Source organism: Manduca sexta, chromosome 5 (assembly GCF_014839805.1).
Source record: "Manduca sexta isolate Smith_Timp_Sample1 chromosome 5, JHU_Msex_v1.0, whole genome shotgun sequence".
Classification (NCBI taxonomy): domain Eukaryota; kingdom Metazoa; phylum Arthropoda; class Insecta; order Lepidoptera; family Sphingidae; genus Manduca; species Manduca sexta.
In genome coordinates this window covers 7,563,813-7,583,724 of record NC_051119.1, presented here as the reverse complement: position 1 = coordinate 7,583,724, position 19,912 = coordinate 7,563,813, and the positions used below count along the sequence as shown (strand labels likewise).

The window sequence follows — 19,912 nt, the reverse complement described above, 5'->3', positions numbered from 1 at the left end:
GATACAATTTAGTGTCGCGAAAAAATGTCGTTTTTGATATAAATTTCAACTTGATACCTTTAAACGTTCCTGAAATACCGGACCTGACTGACTGACGCACAACAAAATGATTTTATAACGGCTCCTTTTGAGGTACGGATTCCATAAAACTTACAAAGCCCCATCCGGGAATCGATCCCAGAACCTTATAAACCACAGGGATTAACTTAGATGAGCAAAGTAAACTATATCACTCACAGCACTTTTCTCCACATTAGCATCAAAATCCATCTCCAAGCTGATGTTTGCTGGTCGAACGTCAACGTTGAACACAACCGGCTCCTCTAGCATCAATATTGCAAGATCATTCGCCACTGGATTCTCAATCGTAAAGTTTTCGTGAGGAATTACTTTTATTATCTGCAAAAATAATATTAATTTATACATTTACTGAAGGTAATAACCGACTTTCAAAATGTGTATGATTAGGTGAGCTTGCCGTTCGCCTGATGCTAAGCGATACGGACGCCCATAAACAATAAAAAGACCATCCACCTTAAATTACAAAGTACTGTTTGGTATTCCACTGCGCTCGCCATCCTGAGACATGAGATGCTAAGTCTTATTATCTCTAGTTACACTGGCTACAATTTCCTTCAATCCAAAAGACAATAAGACTACACACTGCTGCTTGGCGGCCGAAATAGACATAGCGGTGATACCTACCCAGGCGGACTCTCACATATAAGACCTACCACTAGTAAGTACCATCAGTAACTGCACCAGGTTGTACCTCGGTTGAAGTTACTAACATCAGTTAGTTAATAGTTAGATAAAACATACCCTGTAGGTCTTTTCTTTGGGTCCTGTTCCACTCAAAGCCTTCTTCCCAACCACGACAAGAAGATCTTCAGGATTGACTGTTGAATTGTTGACATTGACGCATCTAGCACCTAGAAATAAATGAAATATGTATTTCAGTTATCACGTAAATGTTCCTGTGTAAGGATAAGCAGAGATAGAAGGCGTAGATCATTAATATTATTTCTGGTTGGTTTATCAAATATCCAATTACTACCAACCTCCATACCTGAGAAGTTCTCTATGAGATTTTTGAGGATATGTGAAGTCTGCCAGTCCGCACTAGGTCAACGTGATGGACTAAGGCCTAATCCCCTTCAGTAGTAATGTAATACAGGGCTGAATTATTATTGTTAATGCAGAGTAAATTCTTCGTAAATAAATTTCGACCACGGCCAATCTCAACGGGGATCAGCGAAGTACCAACCAACGCTTTTAGGTGCTTTCCGAGGCACGGGAGTATCCCACCGTCAACTTCCTGACTCCGAGCTGCGACTGAGTAATTGTTTAGAGAGAAATACTCAGTCACATTTATTTGGACCCGGGTTTCAAACCCAGGACCTCAGCTTGGTAGTCGTACTCATACCGCGTACAATTACAACTACGCCACTGGGCTTAAATGACCTGCAAACTCTATCACAACATCAGTTGCCAGCAGAAGCTACTGTAGCGGTATCTACAGGGGCGTAGCTGCCGCTGTACCAGCCGTATTTGTGATACAGGCCCCCGAGTTTTGGGGCCCCTATTGGCCCATACCTACTTAAAACTAAGGGGTATAATCTCATCATCATCTCTCTCCGGTCATGTCGGATTGCCCTCTCATCGAACTATGTGAGTGAAGGAACAGAGAGTGCACCCGTGTATTGCGCACACACTTGTGCACTATAATATCTCCTGCGTACCTGGCTGATCTCCGTTGAGATTGGCCGCCGTGGCCGAAACTCGGCTTGGAGGGATTCAATTCATTTAAACTAAGGGGGCGCCCAAAAGCTCGCACTGCTCTGAAGAGCCCCCAAAATAAATTTACATTGGGCCCCTTTATGGCAAGCTACACTACTAGGTATCTACCAAGACAAACTCTGGCAAGAAAAACTCGTAAACTAAATTAAACGCGTAACAAACTACTTGCATGTTACAGTTAAATCGAATTTCCTCGCTCATTCTCTACATCTAAGGTTAAAATCAGAGTCAAAAGCAGTTAATAAATAATTATCATGCAACCGGAAATGTCGTTAGTCGTAGACAGCGGAGCGGATGTAGGGGGGAATAATCGAATTAGTACTCCAGCTGCCTTGGCACTGGGGAGGAAGAAAAAATGTCCAAGGGTGAACAGGATTATCGACATGGGTTCTGTAGTTATTTTATTAAACAGGCACGGCAAATAGACCTCGCAGCACCTGATGGTAAACGGAGTAGGGTCCAATAGAACGTCGACTGACAAGAGATGATTACTCCTCAACCATTGACACAAATATACCGGCCTCTTAGCGTGCGATTCATGGAAGGATCTCGAAGAGGCCTTTGTCCATCATAGACTAATACGTAAATACAACACAGTCTTTTCTCGGGGTATAGCACAAATCCTTATAAATATTGAACGAAGATTAAAATCTAATTCGAAACGCCAATTGATCCCTAACACGGGGCACAAAATCCTCCCTTTGACGTAATTTTAATTCCGCCGAGACGCTCCCCGGAATTGCGAGGTGTCAGACAATTGTCTTTTACTTCCTTTTAATCATTCTCGTTTTTTGCGAGAGACATTTAGAATTGAAGGGGAATCTCGAAACTTTATGCGAAAATGAAAATCTTCAGTCACTGATTTGTAAATGGTGGTATGTGTTTTGAGCATAATAGTATCAGCCCTGTATTATATACTGTCCTACTGCTGGGCACGGGCCTCTAATACTATGAGGGATTAGGCCTTAGTCCACCGCGCTGACCTAGTGCGACTGGATAGACTTCTCATACCCGCAAAATTCTATAGAGAACTTAAGTATAAGAGATTCCTTGCGTTGTTTTCATTAACCGTTAAAGCGAACTATAATTTTTATGGCCTTAGGATTTGAACCTGCGGACATTCATCTCGGCAGTCCATTCCGCTCCCAACTAGGCTATCGCCACTCATCTAATTGCTATTATATAAAGCTGAAGGGGTTATTTGTTTGTATGTTTGAACGCGTTAATCTCAAGAACTACCGGTTCGAATTTAAAACAAGCCATAAAAAAAATTTCGGTATGTTTCGTAGGCGCTAGAAAATGTCAAATGAGCTCAAGCTGGAACGTCAAAAGAGGCTATCCTGCGTCTGTCTCAATCGTATTTTAAAATATTTTGGACATATAGCGCGACGGAAACCAGACAACTTGGAGAAGTTGGTACTCATCGGCCATCTCAAAGGCAAGCGACCAAGAGGGCGTAATCCGAAGCGCTGGCCGGACCAGGTCGCCAACTCCCTAAATGTGCCAATGTTCATAGCGGTGCACCAAGCCGAAGATCGCGCCTCGTGGAGAAGATTACTGTATGACCTTAGATGGGATCCTCAGTAATGAAGAGCCGACTGAGAGAGAGAGAGAGAGGAAATATCAATGATTCCTTACCAGTAAGAACGGCTTTATTTGACAGTAAAGCTCCGTCGCAGTAGTAGTCAAATTGTCCGGTATTCTGGTCGTTCTTTAAGAAAATTGTTGCTATCCAGGAGACGACGATAGCCAGGTTCTCTTCTTCCATATTGCTTTTCGTGATGGCTGCCTGGAAATGAAATGTGTTTCACGATATTAAAAAAGACTGATGGTAATAAACAATAATGATACAACGCTAAGAATCAAAAGAACAAGAATTTATCCCCGAAGGAGTATTCAGAGGCGCACCAAGGCACTCACTTTCCGCCAAGTGTGTTCCGTCCCATGATATGATAGGCGGCGAGGATATCGCCACATCGGATACTAATTTTAGATTCCGGTCTGATATTGAGCAGAAAAACGAGTAACTAGTAACTTTTACCCCAGAGATCGGAATTTATATCCCATATAGCGATAGGCTCGGGGTCGAAACATATCACATCATAGGACGGAAATCACACGGTGAAAAGTGAGTGCACCGTTAGCGAATAGCCCTTTGGGGATAAAAGACGTGAGTATTTGAGTTCGTTTTAAAATAAAGAAATCTTTTCATTCCAGTAATCGCACAATTATACCTTCGCAGAATATTTAATTAATTCCAATAATAATACTACAGCGAACAAAGGCTTTATATAATTAAATTATATACTTTTTTAAAGAAACGAAACCATTATTACGTGCTTATTATTATATTTTTGTCATAAAATAACAGATTTTAAAGCCTTCCCGTAATCACGCTGGCACATTTTACAAAACATTAATTTCAGTTATTTGAGCCGCAATAAAAATTTTAAAATCCCCATTATTTTTCCCTCGCACAATCCATAATTTACGCGGAACGGTGAGGGGCTCATATTAAAATTAAAAATTCTAATTTCCCGCCCATCCGCCATTTTGGATAGCTGTTTATGGTTGTGAATAAACAATTACAGCGATTATGGCGTTAAAAATGGCGGGAAATAAAAAGGTTTTTATAAATCGAAATTGAAGGTGCAAACTTTCATCTCAAATGTAATATGGCGCGTTTTATGTTTCTCCAAGATATATTGGGATAAATCGGAATGCCAGCAAGTCTGTATTTTTTAGGTATTAGAAAAATAAAAATTATAAGGTATACATACAACCTATATGAAATTGAACATGCAATTTCGAAAAGGCCAAATGTCCGAAAATGTAAAAGTTTCGGAAATTGAAATTTTCTAAAGTAGTGTAAACAATATTTTTATTTTTGGGTTAGAATTTGGGTTCAATTAACAATAAAAAAATACAGAAGTTTTGTTGTTATTTGTTAGATATATATTTCTCCATATAGATCTAGATATTATATATATACTTATGTGATGTGCCCTTTTTGAAATTGCATATTCAATTATACCCTACTCAAATAAAGACTTATAAAAAGATTTTTATAGCAATTGTGTTACATTATACCAATTTGAATATAGGATTAAAAACTTTAAAACACATAAATAAACCATACCAAATAAACACATAAATAAACAGTTTTTATTTCGAGTAATTTGCAGAATCCAACTTGTAACCCTAACCAATAGTCACTTGAACACAAAATGATGAAACACATCATGTTAATTTCCTATCAAAGGTGCTGTAAATATTTGAAGGAGATAATTGCTTTCCGACCGCCTGGTGAAATTAAGATATTTGTTTAGGCCGAACAACACTTACCTACTACGAAAATATGACGTTGAAACTTTAAACCTGTCAAGTTTTTTTATGGAATGAAACAATCGAGTTGGTAGTAAATGCACGGTAGTCCAAAAACGAAAAAGGGTAGAGTTAGAAAAAAAATAATTTTATTCACTTATTAATTATTAGAATTACTATAAACGTATAGGTCCTATGAGACATTAAATAGTTGAGCCCGATGCATTTACGACAGATTAGCAGAATAGAACTTTAGTAGGCTACAAAAAGGAACGTCGATAAAGCCGTCTATAGCACCAGGGTACATAAAGGCAGGGGAATCTGTCGCTTAGCGACAACGGTCACGCACACGCCAGCTTTACCGTGAACAGTCCACATACCCTGTTTCTAACGAGTTACGTCCCTCGACAATTGACAGAAATGTGCTTGATTTGCTGCGTGTACAGTCAGCAAATTCAAAACTTCAAATCGTCGCGCTATGTTTAATTGAAACATTTTTTTCGTTGTTTGAAGTCATTATTTTTGTGAAGAAAAATGTGGGCAAGTACACAAAAAAACATAATCGATTTGCAGTTTTGAATTTGTTCAATACTTATGTGAGTGACTGTACATCGATGGAGGCTAATCGACTTAGAAATGAAGCAAATTTTCGGATATCGCGTTTTTTTTTTACTTTCGACTTTTCCAAGCCTGGACAATAAAATTTGTTTTATTTTTTTAATCACTTTTTATGTATTTGAATGACGAGACGAGCCTGCCGTTCGCCTGATGGTAAGCAATACGACCGCCCATAAACAGAAGAAACACCATCCAACACCTTAAATTATAAAGTACTCATTTTTATTTCACTGCGCTTGCCATCCTGAAACATGAGATGTTAAGTCTTATTATGTTCAGTAGTTACACTGACTACAATGTCCTTCAAACCGGCACACAACAGTGACTAAACACTGCTACTTGGCAACAGAAATAGACATTTTGGTGGTACCTACTCAGGCGGACTCTTACATCACACCAGTGATTTATATTTTCCATTTATTTAGTTATTTCGATGTTCTAACGTTCGCGTAAACATAATAAATCTTAGACTTTTAAAACATTTATTAAAGCAATGTTAAAATAACCTAGTGTGGTGTGGTTTGCCAGATGTGGCAAAAAAACACGTCACGACTCCTTGTAGTTTTATTGGGATTGGTTGAGACTAACAAATAACTGCATTGGCCTCTCGATCATAAACATCAAACTTAAACATCGACAATCGCATTTTTGGAACATTCTAATGCGACGGAATAGGGTTCAATATCCCACCCTCCTCTCAATACAGAAGACGATGACCAGCCGTAGGTCAATATCCAGGACAACCTCTAGCGGAGTTTCTGACACGTTTATAATAAAATGTTTCATAGTAACCTCCCGCAGAACGCTTCAAGTGTTAATTATACATGGGTTACTGAAATGTTTACACATCAAACAATTTATTCGGGCTATTTTCGGATACGTATATTTGTTTTATCTATTTATATAAAAATGAATCCCTGTTTCCCTTGGTTACGCCATCACGCGTGAACGGCTGGACCGATTTCACATATTTTTTTTATGTGTTTGTTATTGTCAGGAAAAGGTTCTTATGAAATAAAAAAAATCAAAAAATTACGCGGAATATTAGATAATTTAAGAAAACTTAACAGAAATATTAATTTTATATACATGTCAATTGTTTGAAATAACTGTCAGCGATTGACAGAATGCGCGCTGCAAATTCATAGTTAAGACGGGACAACGTCTGCCGGGTCGACTAGTTAAATATGTTTTAAACTAGGTATTGTTGACGGCTCCGATCGTCTGTAACGGCTTTTACCAGGGATAATGTCCCTGTGTGTACTTTTAGGGATAAAATGGAGCGTATGAACCAGGATGTTACTATCAGTGACGACAATGACTTCATCGTTCGCGTAGTGAATCGGTATAGAAACAGAGACTTTCCCACACATCCACCACTATAACTCCTGTAAGCCAAGATCAGCAGTGGTACGCGTTGACACCAAGCAGTGAAGCTCGGCGAGTCTCAGGGAACACTAATTTATTATTATCCCGCAACGACATTAATCAAATAGAAAGATAGGGAGGAGTTGGAAATATTAATTGTCTACTTTCCTCTTTAGCAAAGCGGGAGACAAAATAATGCAGGAGGCATTTTAACCTCAAGGAAAGGACGTTTATAATTAGATAGTTGTGTGTTACGGTACGACTGCGGTGCGGACTCGATCCAGGTCGGGTAGTATTGGCCTCTTCTTCTCAGACCTGGCGTCTGAAATTTTTCCCCGATATGGCGGTAGGAAAGTGCTCGTCACGCTTCCGCCTACAGCTTTTATTTTTATATCTGCCCGACATAGTAACCCCACTGCACCTGATGGTATGTGGAGTGGGGTCCAATAAAATGTCGACTGACGAGAGATGATTACCCCTCGACAGACAACACAATTATGCCGGCCGGTTGGAACCGGATTTATACAAGCTGAACCCGGAACGAGACACACTTACCTGGGCCACTATGGTTTTAACACCTTGTGTACTGTAGTCGCTATCCGAACGGATATAAAATATATCCTTTCACCAGCAGAAAGCAGATTCGGTGATAAAACGCGTGAGTGTGTGTATGTGATAATTGATATATCTATAGGCCAAAATTCATCCAAATCCATTCAGCTGTTTCTGCATTTCAAACGTAAACATAACAAACACAACATATGTAAGTAGTAAGATAACAGTAAGACATCAAGCCATTTTTGTTTTATAAGGAACCTGTCCCACGGCCAACGATAAACGAGCAGCGAATAGATGTCATTCATTAATAGATCTAGAAATTAGACAAGAGTTAGCGAGCATGGAGAAGCAAGTATATATCTGAATACATTTTTATTCCATTTGTGAATTAGACGATAGTGAATAAATAGTTTTGTAATGTTTAAAAGCTAATTAAAATTGCATTTCATAATGTATTGAGATTATTTTTTGAAATTTCTGACCTTAAAAGTTCTCAGACCTCTAATGGTCCTGTAATCTGTTGATCCTTATAAGCAACATGATCGGTTGGCATAAAAAAAAGTTTTACATAAATTACCTATTTACTTGATGGCCGTTATTTTTTTAAGATCTGTGAATACAATTCTTATTGTCTTCAATAATGATGGACAGTCGCCTATAACGGTTTTCTTGTACCTACACTAGTTGAGGTAGTTCCCATCTCAAAAATCAACCCCGTATATTTTCATTCACGCGTTCTACATCTATTAAGTTTCTTGAGCGAGAAAATGTTTGATACTACGTCGCTTCATCGCCCGTGGTGTGACAAGTACTTTAAACCGGTACTGTTCGTATTTGACCTTAATATCATAAAAACACACGAGCAAACGCGAGGTTAATCTATTTGTAATCGTGGTGGAGGATGGCAAAAAGGAGTTTTTTTCTTCATAATTACTGCGCGGAGATCTTGTGAGGTTTTGTCTAGGATCTACGAAGTTATATGGATAAGATGAAAAAATTGTTTTAATTTTTTTTTTATTTATAAAATTGTAATGATTGTTCTTGATTTTGCGTATTATTAGCGCGCGGAAATCTTGCGAAGTTTTACATCTAGTATGTTCGAAGTTATATCAATAAGGAAAACAATTTGGTTTTATTTCGTATTTATACAATTGTAATCATGGTACTAATTTTTCTCGGTTTTTGCGTCTTAAATAAAAAAAAATAGAAATATGACAATATAAATAATAATAATTTCAGCCCTGTAATAATACAATTCACACACCCTCAAATTCTTAGACAATTTCTCAGGTGTGCAGGTTTCCTCACAAAGTTTTCCTTCACCGTTAAAACAAGCGATAGTTCACAAAGTATACACATATAACTTTAGAAAAGTCAGAGGTTTGAGCCCTTGGGATCCGAACCTGCGGACATTCGTCTCGGCAGTGCGTTCCACACCCAACTAGGCTATCGCCACATCTTCTTCTTTACCTTATACTGGTGCTGAACAGAACGTTTTTTGCGATGGAATATTAAGGCTACTTTGACCGCTGTAGGTACAGGAAAACATATAAGGAAACTGACCAAATTTTTATGTCTTGACTGGCATTTGAAAAAAAATCAATAAGTAAATTTACATAAAGATCATTGTCTCATCTGTATAAGACAATGATTTTGATCTGTATCAAAGGTCACTGTAAGGCAAATTAGAGTATTTTTAGTGTTATAATTTTTGGTAGAGTATATAAATAAAGTTTATCAAACTTTCGCTCACCATTTTAGGATCTGGCTATGCGTAAACTAGTATCATTATAGCATAACCTTCAAAATAAAAACCTTCCTTGATATATTCTCTTATGGATATGTATCCACCTATACTTTTTCGTTTTAGAACGTCAATATATATATACTACGTACTAGATCTGGCGTTCCGTACACTCATTGTGTTCAACTCAACTATACTGCAATCCGTACACATGAGTTCAGTATGATTTCAACATTGACAGCGTGTACGGGTGTACGGATAGGCCTTCATAATATAAGAACTCGAGTTTAAGTGTAAATCTGGATGTGAATAAAAAATATTAGTCAAATAAGGAAATTATTTGTTGTTCAAATGAATAAATAGGTTATATTGACGTTTTGATTGCCATTTTAGTTCATATTTTGAACGAATAGTTTATATGGACGTCCGTGTCTATAGAATATATGTCAATGTTTTTAAATTAACGCTGTGAGTACAAGAAATTAATTTCATACTTCACGACATAATGAGATTTTTTTTTCCTGATCAGCTTATAAATACAATGTAAATTGACACCAAGGCGTCATAACAATACGATGCTAATTTGATTGTCTACACTACCGCATCCGTAGAACGTATACGGCGATGACCTCCGCAATAGTGTTTGATAACACGGCATGATAGCTTCACTGAACGTACACACTGGCTTTGTTTGTTCAAATATTTTAGACATAGGGAAGTGGGTTACTTAACAGTAAAAAAAGCGATAGCCTAATTGGGTGAGGAACGGACTGCCGAAACGAATGTCCGCAGGTTCAAATCCCAAGGGAACCTCTGATTTTTTCTAAAAATAATTATGTGTGTATTGTTTGTGAATTATCGCTTGCTTTAACGGTGAAGGAATACATCGTGAGGAAACCTGCATACCTCATATAGGAATTTTCGAAGGTGTGTGAAGTCTACCAATCCGCACTAGGCCAGCGTGGTGGACTAAGGCCTAATCCCTCTCAGTAGCAGAAGAGGCCCGTGCCCAACAGTGGGCCAGTATTTAATACAGGGCTGATATTATAAAATGACGTTCTGTATAATTTCATTGTTATTGAACCCTTAACTTCGGAGATAAGTCAGAAAACTCTTAAAATGTTGTCAACTATGATGACTTCAACCTATATTTTACATCAGAATTTTGACTGGGTGAACCGATTTTGTTGATTAATCCATTTTTATTCGAAAGTTGGTACTAAGTTATATTTACACGAATGACATACATAGACATGATATATATAGACATTGAAGTAAAATTATTTAGCGGATTTTATTGCTGTTTTTATATTCTAATTTTCTCCCGACATTTCAAAGACTGCAGCCTTCGTGGTCACGGGGAGGAACGAGGTGTTGGTCATACAAAGTCAGTTACAATATCTACCTACATTTTACAATTATATTAAGATCTCGACACTCCGTTTCACTCCGAACTAGGCCATCGCGACGTACTTGTACAATATACATATACCCCCTTATTTATAAACGTTATTTATCTAAGGAGCATTGCTAACAAGTCTGTTTTTCAATACAGACGGCATGGCCGCCTTCGCAGTGCGTAGACATAGGGCCGTTGTGATTAAGGACGGAGCATTGCTAACAAGTCTATTTCTCAGTGCTGACGGCATGGCCGCCTTCGCATTGCGTAGACATAGGGCCGTTGTGATTGGCTAATATTGAGATAAGACTTTAATCTAATTGGCTGTCAGATAAACAAAGCTGAACAAACAGCAAGCTGTCAGATAAACAAAGCTGAGAAACAGGCTTGTTATCACAAGAATGCTCCGTCCTTAGATAAATAACGTTTATTAACAAGGGGATATTTTTTATACTTACATTTTTTTTATGTTTGCATCAATGGAAAGAAAGACATCTCTGATACAGCCAGAGAAATATACATAATAGTTTGTCTACATAGTATGTATTTATTATACATTGTGTTATCAACCGAGAAAGAAAAACTCGATAAGTTTTTATCCTGTTCAGTGACCGCCATTATTGGGCTGTACGCAGCTGCCATATTTCGCTTTTCGTCACAAATAAAACTACCTATTCAATGGTTCTGTAGAAGTTTTCGCCGTCGAATTAGAAGGGTCACAGTGTAATGATTGTATACTCAGTTTTTTTATAAATAGTTAAACAATAACGAGATTTATAAAGATGTGTTGTTAGCTATTAGTAATTCACAATAAAATGCATTACATTGTTATGTTAATTGATTTTGAATATTATTATATTGATGAGTGTTATGAATAATTGTTGATGTTGATTTAACAAAATGTTCTCATATCATTAATGTCTATGAAATTGTTATTTGTAATTTAGTTATCATTGTTATTAATAATTTTCTTTTCATTGTAATAGTATGCAATCTTTGTAAAATGCTCGGCTGTATAGAATAACTATGTTAAAGAGTTTGCTCATTAAGTGATTAATTTATAATCTTATGAGAAATCAATGATTCTTAAACCTATTTCAATGAACATAATATTGATAATTGTTTAACAGTAATTTTTTAGTGCTCCGCTCCGCGATATAAGGGCCGGCCCATAGACTGAACCCTGAACAGTAGGCTCGCTGCGAACAAGCACACGCGCGAATCAATCATGCCACTGTACGGCGCTCGAAAAACAATTCTGTATTGTACGAATGACGGATAGATGCGACCGGCTTTTAATAGCTTTTGAACTCAGACGCGGAATGTTGCTGAAATATTTAGAATATGAATGGTGATGCTATAAAAATGTCTTTTCAAATTGTTAGAGGTCGGATTGGTGAGATAAAAGCCATTTGTTTGAAATTCGAATCTAGGAAACGGGTTAATGGGACGAAAGTAGCCATATCTGAATTCTGACGTGTTTTAATTTTTAATCACTCGCAGTATGACTCTATATTATATTTTGTTATGTATAGGTTATAATGATTTCTTAAGTTTACGCGAATGTTCGACATTTAAATTAAACTATTTTACGAAATATTCTTCGTAAAATAATTTAATTTGAATGTATAGGTTAAGGTACAGTCGGCTATATCATTAGCGGAAAAAATGCAAAACTTCTAATTGCTTGTATGCGTTAATTTAAGTAATAAATTTTTCTCTTTACGTGAAGTAATCCCTTTTATTTTATTTCAATTTTATTTAGGAAACAAAATTGGTAAGAACAATATGGTTTATGGTGTTTTCCAGTTTTGAATCTATCCAGCCAATTATGTGGTTTTACTGTACACATTTTATAATAAAATAATTATAAAGTAAACCGGGATTACAATTTGTGGCCCATATAGGCTAGGAATAAGCTCGAAGAATTATCGTGCTAGTTACGCTTCCGCTTACCCCTTTGCTGACAGAGAATGAATATATTAACGAATCTTATATAATACATTAATAATAAGATTATGTATTTTGTTAAATAATAAAAAAAATATACATAATTGGTAAAAGGTGGCGATAGCCTAATTGGTTGTGGAACGGACTGCCGAGACGGATGTCTACAGGTTCGAAACCCAAGGGCACACACCTCTGACTTTTGATAAAAAATATGTGTGTATTCTTTGTGAGTTAGCGCTTGCTTTAACGGTGAAGGACAATATCGTGAGGAAACCTGCATACCCGAGATCTCTATAAAACTTACTAGGATATGTGAAGTCTTCCAATTCGTACTAGGCCAGCGTGGTGGACTAAGGCCTAATACCTCTCAGTAGTAGAGGGCCGTGCCCAGCAGTGGGTAAGTATATAATACAGGGCTGATATTATTATTATTATTTATGTACAAAATATATACTGCAGTTTGTATCAATGTTATATTATTAAAGTTTTACTTACAATAGTTTCGTTAGTAAAGTCCTTTACTTCAACAAATTCATTAGGTTTATCTATTTCATTAGATATAGCAGGTTCTGTGGGTACATACAGATTCTCTTCATTAGTTGTATCTTTATATATCTCTATATAGTCTATAATAGGATAATCTGTTGAATTATCATCGTAATATATAACGTCTAAGTCTTCGTAAATCTCATTAGTTCTCAAATCTCCTAAAGATTTCTCAAAATTGACAAAATTTAAGTCTATTACTGTTGAAACTTTACTTTCTGTCTTGTGTGTTGCTTCTTCGTTCTTTATAGTTGTCTGTTCTGTTGAATTGGTATTTAAGTCATTATTCAATTCTATTTCCTTGCTTTCTCCAATTAAATCAGAATCATCATCTGATTTATTATCTTCTTCGATATCAGTTATAGCTCCTTTAAAATCATGATGGTCGTCATCAAAAGTCACGTATTTAACAAAAACCTGCGTTTTACCGTAATCTTTCAGCACTTCATCAGTTTTATTCTTCTGATTCTTAATCAAGTCTGTTATATCACTAAATATAGTTTTAAGTTCACCCACTTTTATTTCCTTTATATTTTGAGTATTAGAAACTGTGTCACTTGAAAAAAATGTTTGGAAAAAGTCTGCTATACACGACACATAAGAGCAATCTCTCACAGACTCCGCATTCGAAAAAACTATGAACAAAATAAACACTGCACGGTACATCTTTTCAAGAGCGTTGTTGTCTATCTGACTGTAAAAAACATATATATTTGATACAAAACAAAGAATGGCTACGAAAATTTAATTGTTATCTTACTGCGTACGATTTAGGTTCGATATTTGTTTGTTTGCCTACAAAATCTTCAATTTAGATGACCTCATATTGTTATAGTATAACTGCAGTAAGGTAACGTTGAATATAAGGAATGAAAAATATTATTAACAAAGTAACATTATTAGTTTAGAGAATCTAGTTTTTGGTTAAAAATAATTTAATACGCAATTTCGAAAAGGGCACAACGCATAAATATAATATCTAGATCTCTATCGATAAATGTATATATAATAACAAATAACAACAAAACTTCTGTATTTTTTTATTGCTAATTAAAATCCAAATTCTAACACCAAACATTTTTTTACGTTCCTTTAGATAATTTCCATTTTCTGAATTTTTTACATTTTCGGACATGTGCCTTTTTCGAAATTGCATATTCAGTTATAACAGTTGTAATTTTGTTCAAATAAAATCGTATTTATTTTAGATCCAATATTTTTAATTTCTGCTTATAAGATTTTACAGTTAATAAATATATTTTTTGACTTCTCGGATAACCAACAATTCAGTCCGCCCCGTGAACATGAAGGTTGCAAAGTCTTCGAAACACAAGGAGAAAATTATAATATAAACATCGCAATAAAATCCGTAAAGTAGTTGTATTTTAATGAACATTCACGTAAACATAAGAAATCATTATTAGAAAACAATATTCATATCGCATCTTCAAAGCTATTACTTACAAACTTAAGTCTTCGCTAAACAAAAACAATGTTTTCTATTGAGTTACTACAACCAAGTAACTGTATTCAAATCCACTAAATAACGCCAATTAATATAATAGACATTCAAATACCAAAAAACTGTGTAATTAAATAATTATCTATAGTTTTTAATGTTATCTTACTAATATTTAAATGCTCAGGTTTTTGAACATATTTCTATGTTTATTGCAATCACTACATAGTATAAAACAAAGTCGCTTTCTCTGTCCCTACCTTTGTATGCTTAAATCTTTAAAACTACGCAACGGGTTTTGATGCAGTTTTTTTTTTAATAGATAGAGTGATTCAAGAGGAAGGTTTATGTGTATAATAACATCCATTAAATAGTGGAGAAATATTGCACCCGTGCAAAGCCGGGGCGGGTCGCTAGTAATGCATAAATCATAGATTTTTTTTTGTATATTTTCCTATTTAAGGACCTTGGTCGTTATTTCACATCTATGTCGCTCCGTACATCTGCTTTTACCGGCGCTTACTCCCTTTTCACGAAATCAAAATATTTTTTTAATGAAGCCCTAGCCCCTTCTGACGTAGGAACCGATAAAAAACTATTTATACTGCCAAATTACACTAGTGGTAGGTCTCTCATACGTGAGAGTCCGCCTGGGTAGATACCACAGAAATGTTTTTTTCTGTCGCTAAGCAGCAGTGTGTAGTCACTATTGTGTTCCTGTTTGAAGAACATTGTATGTAACTACTGGACATAAGACTTATCATCTCATGTCTCAGGATGGCGAGCGCACTGGAATACCAAACAATACTTTATATTTGTGGATGGTGTTTCTACTGTTTATGGACGGTCGTATAGCTTACCATCAGGCGAACGGCAAGCTAGTCTCGTCATGCAAAACAATAAAAAAAACCTATTCATCTAACATAGTCGTAATAAAAAAAAGCTTTAATTACATGCAAAATATCTAAGTTAATACTTCATACTCCTAAATTGCAGGCGAAACTGATTAAAAATGAACACTGTATAAAAATACGATGTAAGCAATCTACCTTGAACTTAAAAATACTGACAATACGATAAAAAATGTCTATCTTCACGGAACCCTTACAACTTGGATGATTAAGACCGGAAAATACGGGCTCAGTTATCACCAATTAGAATGCAGTAATTGGTATTGATTAGTTTGACGTTACGTGATTGTTGAAAATGACGACTGAACGTCACTGTCTTATTATCGAGGTATTTTTAGTTTGGAATTTTATCGATTACATACATGTTATATCGAGGGTTTCGCGATAAAGGGGCGTATAAATAAGTAAAGTTTTGTAGAAGCGATAGTATATATATAATATATCTTGTAGGTTATTCCTTCCCGTGATGTGTTAGGAGGCAAGCCCGCCATATTAGAAACAAGTTCCAGACTCCAAACTGATAATGAGCAGAAAAACTAATATCATTTTCCCGATGAGAAGGTAAAACATTATACAACTACACTAGGAATTGGTTATAATGAAAACGATGCATGGCCTAAACAATCAAATGGCAAGCCCGCCAAATATTTATATATAATAGAATCTTTACATTTCACATCAGAAACAACCATGATAACAAAGCACATAGCACATAACTCGACATTGTTAATTATTCTAATTTCAAAAAGTCAAATAATATGCTGCCAGTTCACATAATATAAAGAGTTTTTGTGTTGCTTATACAACCTCAACAATATAAAGTAATGAGTATCGTTACGAAGAAGGTTGAACATGTTTAACAGAGATCACGACATGATGGCTCAAGGGCTTGGCATAAGTACTTATGCCTTGATCAGGAAAACAACCATTTTTCTTTTTCGTTTTAAACTGAACGTTGTCAGTACAAAAAATTATTTCCATATTTTACAATGTACGAGTTTTTATTTTATTGGTCACGCTTTGCTCTCTTTTACGAGCTATGACAAATAATTTTATGATCACTAGATTTGATGATGATGACGATTATAATTGGTTACTAATTTCATTGGTGTCAGTGTCTATTATAATAATATCTGTCCCTGTATCATATACTGTCCCGCTGCTGAGCACGGGCTTCCACTACTGAGACGGATTAAGCCTTAGGCCACCACGTTGGCCTAGTATGTATTGGTAGACTTCACACACCACCGAATTCCTATAACTTCTCAGGTATGCAGATTTCCTCACGATATTTTCCTTCACCGTTAAACCAAACGATAATTCAAAGAATACACACATATTTTTTTTAGATAAGTCAGAGGTGTGTGCTCTTGGATTTTGATCTTGAAGACATTCGTGTCGCCAGTCTGTTCCACACCAAAATACGCTGTCGCCGCCTTATTTAGGTAATAACCTACATTATAAATAACATAATAAACCATTACAAAAAGTAACTTAACTTCAATAACGGTTTACGGCCTTATGCCAACCAAAGGGCCTTGAGGATTCCTTCCACACTTTTCGGCGCATGAGTAACGGGAATGTGTAGATTTACGAAAAATAAATAAATTTTGGGTCTTTACTTAAATTTCGAACTACCAAAATTTTTCTTAAGTTATGAAATAGTGTCTGTTGCAAATCAATATATTTGTGTACTTTAGGAGTTGATTCATGGAATCCACAATTTAATGGATTTGTTTTTGATTGATTGTTTATGAAATCAATCCATGACATTATAAAAAAAAATAAACAAATAAAATAAAGATAACATATTGTAAATAAATGGAGTTGAAATTTCTAGATGTATCATAAATTGATAGCTTCTCAAAATACTGAAACCGCACCGTTCCGCTGGTAAGAAATTAATTAAACACAACCAGTGTAATCTTTACACTTCATGTTAATTATTTTTTTCATGCCTAATTCAAATTGAATTAGTATATTTGTTTATGAATTTGCTTAGTTTAGCTGGAAAATTAAAGCTAAATGGATGTTTCAGACATCCGTCATGTCATTTTTTTTTATTGCATTGAATGACGAAACGAGCTTGCCTTTCGCCTGATGGTTAACGATACGACCGCCCATATATAGTAAAAACACCATCCAACACCTTGAATTACAAAGTATTGTTTGGTATTCCACTGCACTCGTCATCCTGAGACATGAGATGTTAAGTCATAATGTCCAGTAGTTACACCAGCTACAGTGTCATAATAAATTATAAATAAATCTAGTAACCTCAAAAATCTCAACTCGTTTCAAAGTTCTATAGTCAAGATATACAATTCCACTGTAAATAGCATGAGATCTCGTTACATAATTTAATTGTTCGCTACCCGGCAGCCAATTAAGTCCATTAACAAAGACAACTTCTTCAGATGTTTTGAATTAAGCATTTTTGTTGAAATTTCTCGTTCTAACTTCTGATTGCTGACGTCTTTGTTAATTGTGATACTAGCTCTTGTTAGTAATCTGCTTGAGTATTTTTCCAGATTAAAAATCATACACTGAGTTTACTTGGTAATAAAACTGCACTGTTACAAATACCACCAAAAACGCATTTTTTAAAAGATATATTACAAAATACATCTAATGTTATACTGCTTATATTTTATCTAGTATAAATTGATCCAGCGCCTAATCTCTCTCCGTTTATGTCGGATTGCTGTGTCATTAGACTATGACAGTGAAGGAACAGAAAGTACACTTGTGTATTGCGCGCACACATTTGCATTATAAAATCTCCTGCGTACCTGGTTGATCTCCGTTGAGATTAACCGCTGTGGCCGAAATTATGTTAAGAAAGTTTCATCCATTAATTTAATATTATTGGTATTAATGAGCATAAGGTTCAAAATTCAAATGAAATTGCTAACATTAAGTCACGTTACTAATAGAACTTGCTTGTCTATACAGTTGTATATAATAAAAACACTTACCTTATCAAACCCCTTATGTCCTCTAATGACCAGTTCAGCATCATTCAAATCTTTCACCAGTTCACTCTCATCTACAATATCTTTGACATACTTCGTGCTTCCTTCAACATCAAAAATATAATCAACTATAACACTTCTAGTCGGCAGTTCACTATAATCTTTAACTTCTTCTACCTCGACTTCTCTTTTATTAACTTCAGAGAAGTCTGTTGTATAATCATAACCATTTGTGGTGTAGTCTGTAGTGTAAATTACTTCGATTTCTGTAAGATTTAGTTCTGATATAGTTGGGATACGTTTTATAGTTATGTTTGCATTTACGTAATTATAGATATCTGGCCAGTATCTCGCGCTGTATAATACCACTGATATCAAATATAATATCACAAACAGTATGAGTAGAATAAGAAGCTTGATTATCAACTTCATTGATGATAGATTCAACTTCATTTTGTTCGTTTTTGTTTACCTGAAAATAAAGAAATTAATACGTATATGCATACGCCCGTATTCACAAACTTCACTTAGCTAAGTACGGAGCAATGCTGCGCAGTAGCGACTCTAAACAACTCGAGGCCCCAGGCAAAAAATGGGCTTGAGGGCACTCACCCCACAAAAAAGGTCCTTCACAGCAACGTGCGAGGCCCCGGGCGATTGCCCGGTTTTTTCTTCCCTTAAGGCCGCCAATAATGCTGTTATAATAAGTCTGTTTCTCAGTGTTTTGAGAATGGCCTTCCCAGTGCGTAGGCATAGGATTACGCACAAAGCTATTTTGGTTGGTATGCCGGTGTAAGTTATACAGGGGTTAGGGACTCGCTCCGATGATGCTATACTCCCGTTTGTCGACATTGGGCCGTAAGACCGGTGAAACGAACATGACCATTCCACTCACCCTCCAAGTGATGATAGCGATAACGCGTTTTCTACCCGAGAAAAAAAAGTGGACGTAGGTCGTCGGGAAAGTACATATATTGTCCTATTATCATAGAATACTAGTATTATAAATACTTACAGCAAAAAGGGCCTCAATATAATCACAACACACTATTCTAAACGTATTCCGATCTGCGACTGTCGTGATCAAACCATTATACAATATGCCATAAGCTCGCCATATATGGTACAAGATGGCATCCATTGTTACAATAGATCGTTGTGCCATTTATAATCACAATTTTCCTATGGGATGTCTAGATATACTAGGCTTTGCCCGCGGCATTGACTGCTTTAAACAGCCTTCTGGAAATAGAGGATCTA

The 19,912-nt window shown here is 35.9% G+C and overlaps 1 protein-coding gene across 3 annotated transcripts; it reads right to left on the bottom strand.

Annotated features, from left to right (window-relative positions):
• Nucleotides 1-237: 237 nt before the first annotated feature.
• LOC115444633 lies at nucleotides 238-19,741 on the bottom strand (the record flags this gene model as incomplete). 3 transcript variants are annotated; one of them, XM_037443591.1, is given in 5 exon segments in its annotated part: nucleotides 238-399; nucleotides 823-932; nucleotides 3,439-3,589; nucleotides 18,656-19,124; nucleotides 19,668-19,741. In XM_037443591.1, coding segments are annotated over 4 exon segments (873 nt in total), but the record flags the coding sequence as incomplete, so codon positions are not given.
• Between the last annotated feature and the right edge of the window lie 171 nt (nucleotides 19,742-19,912).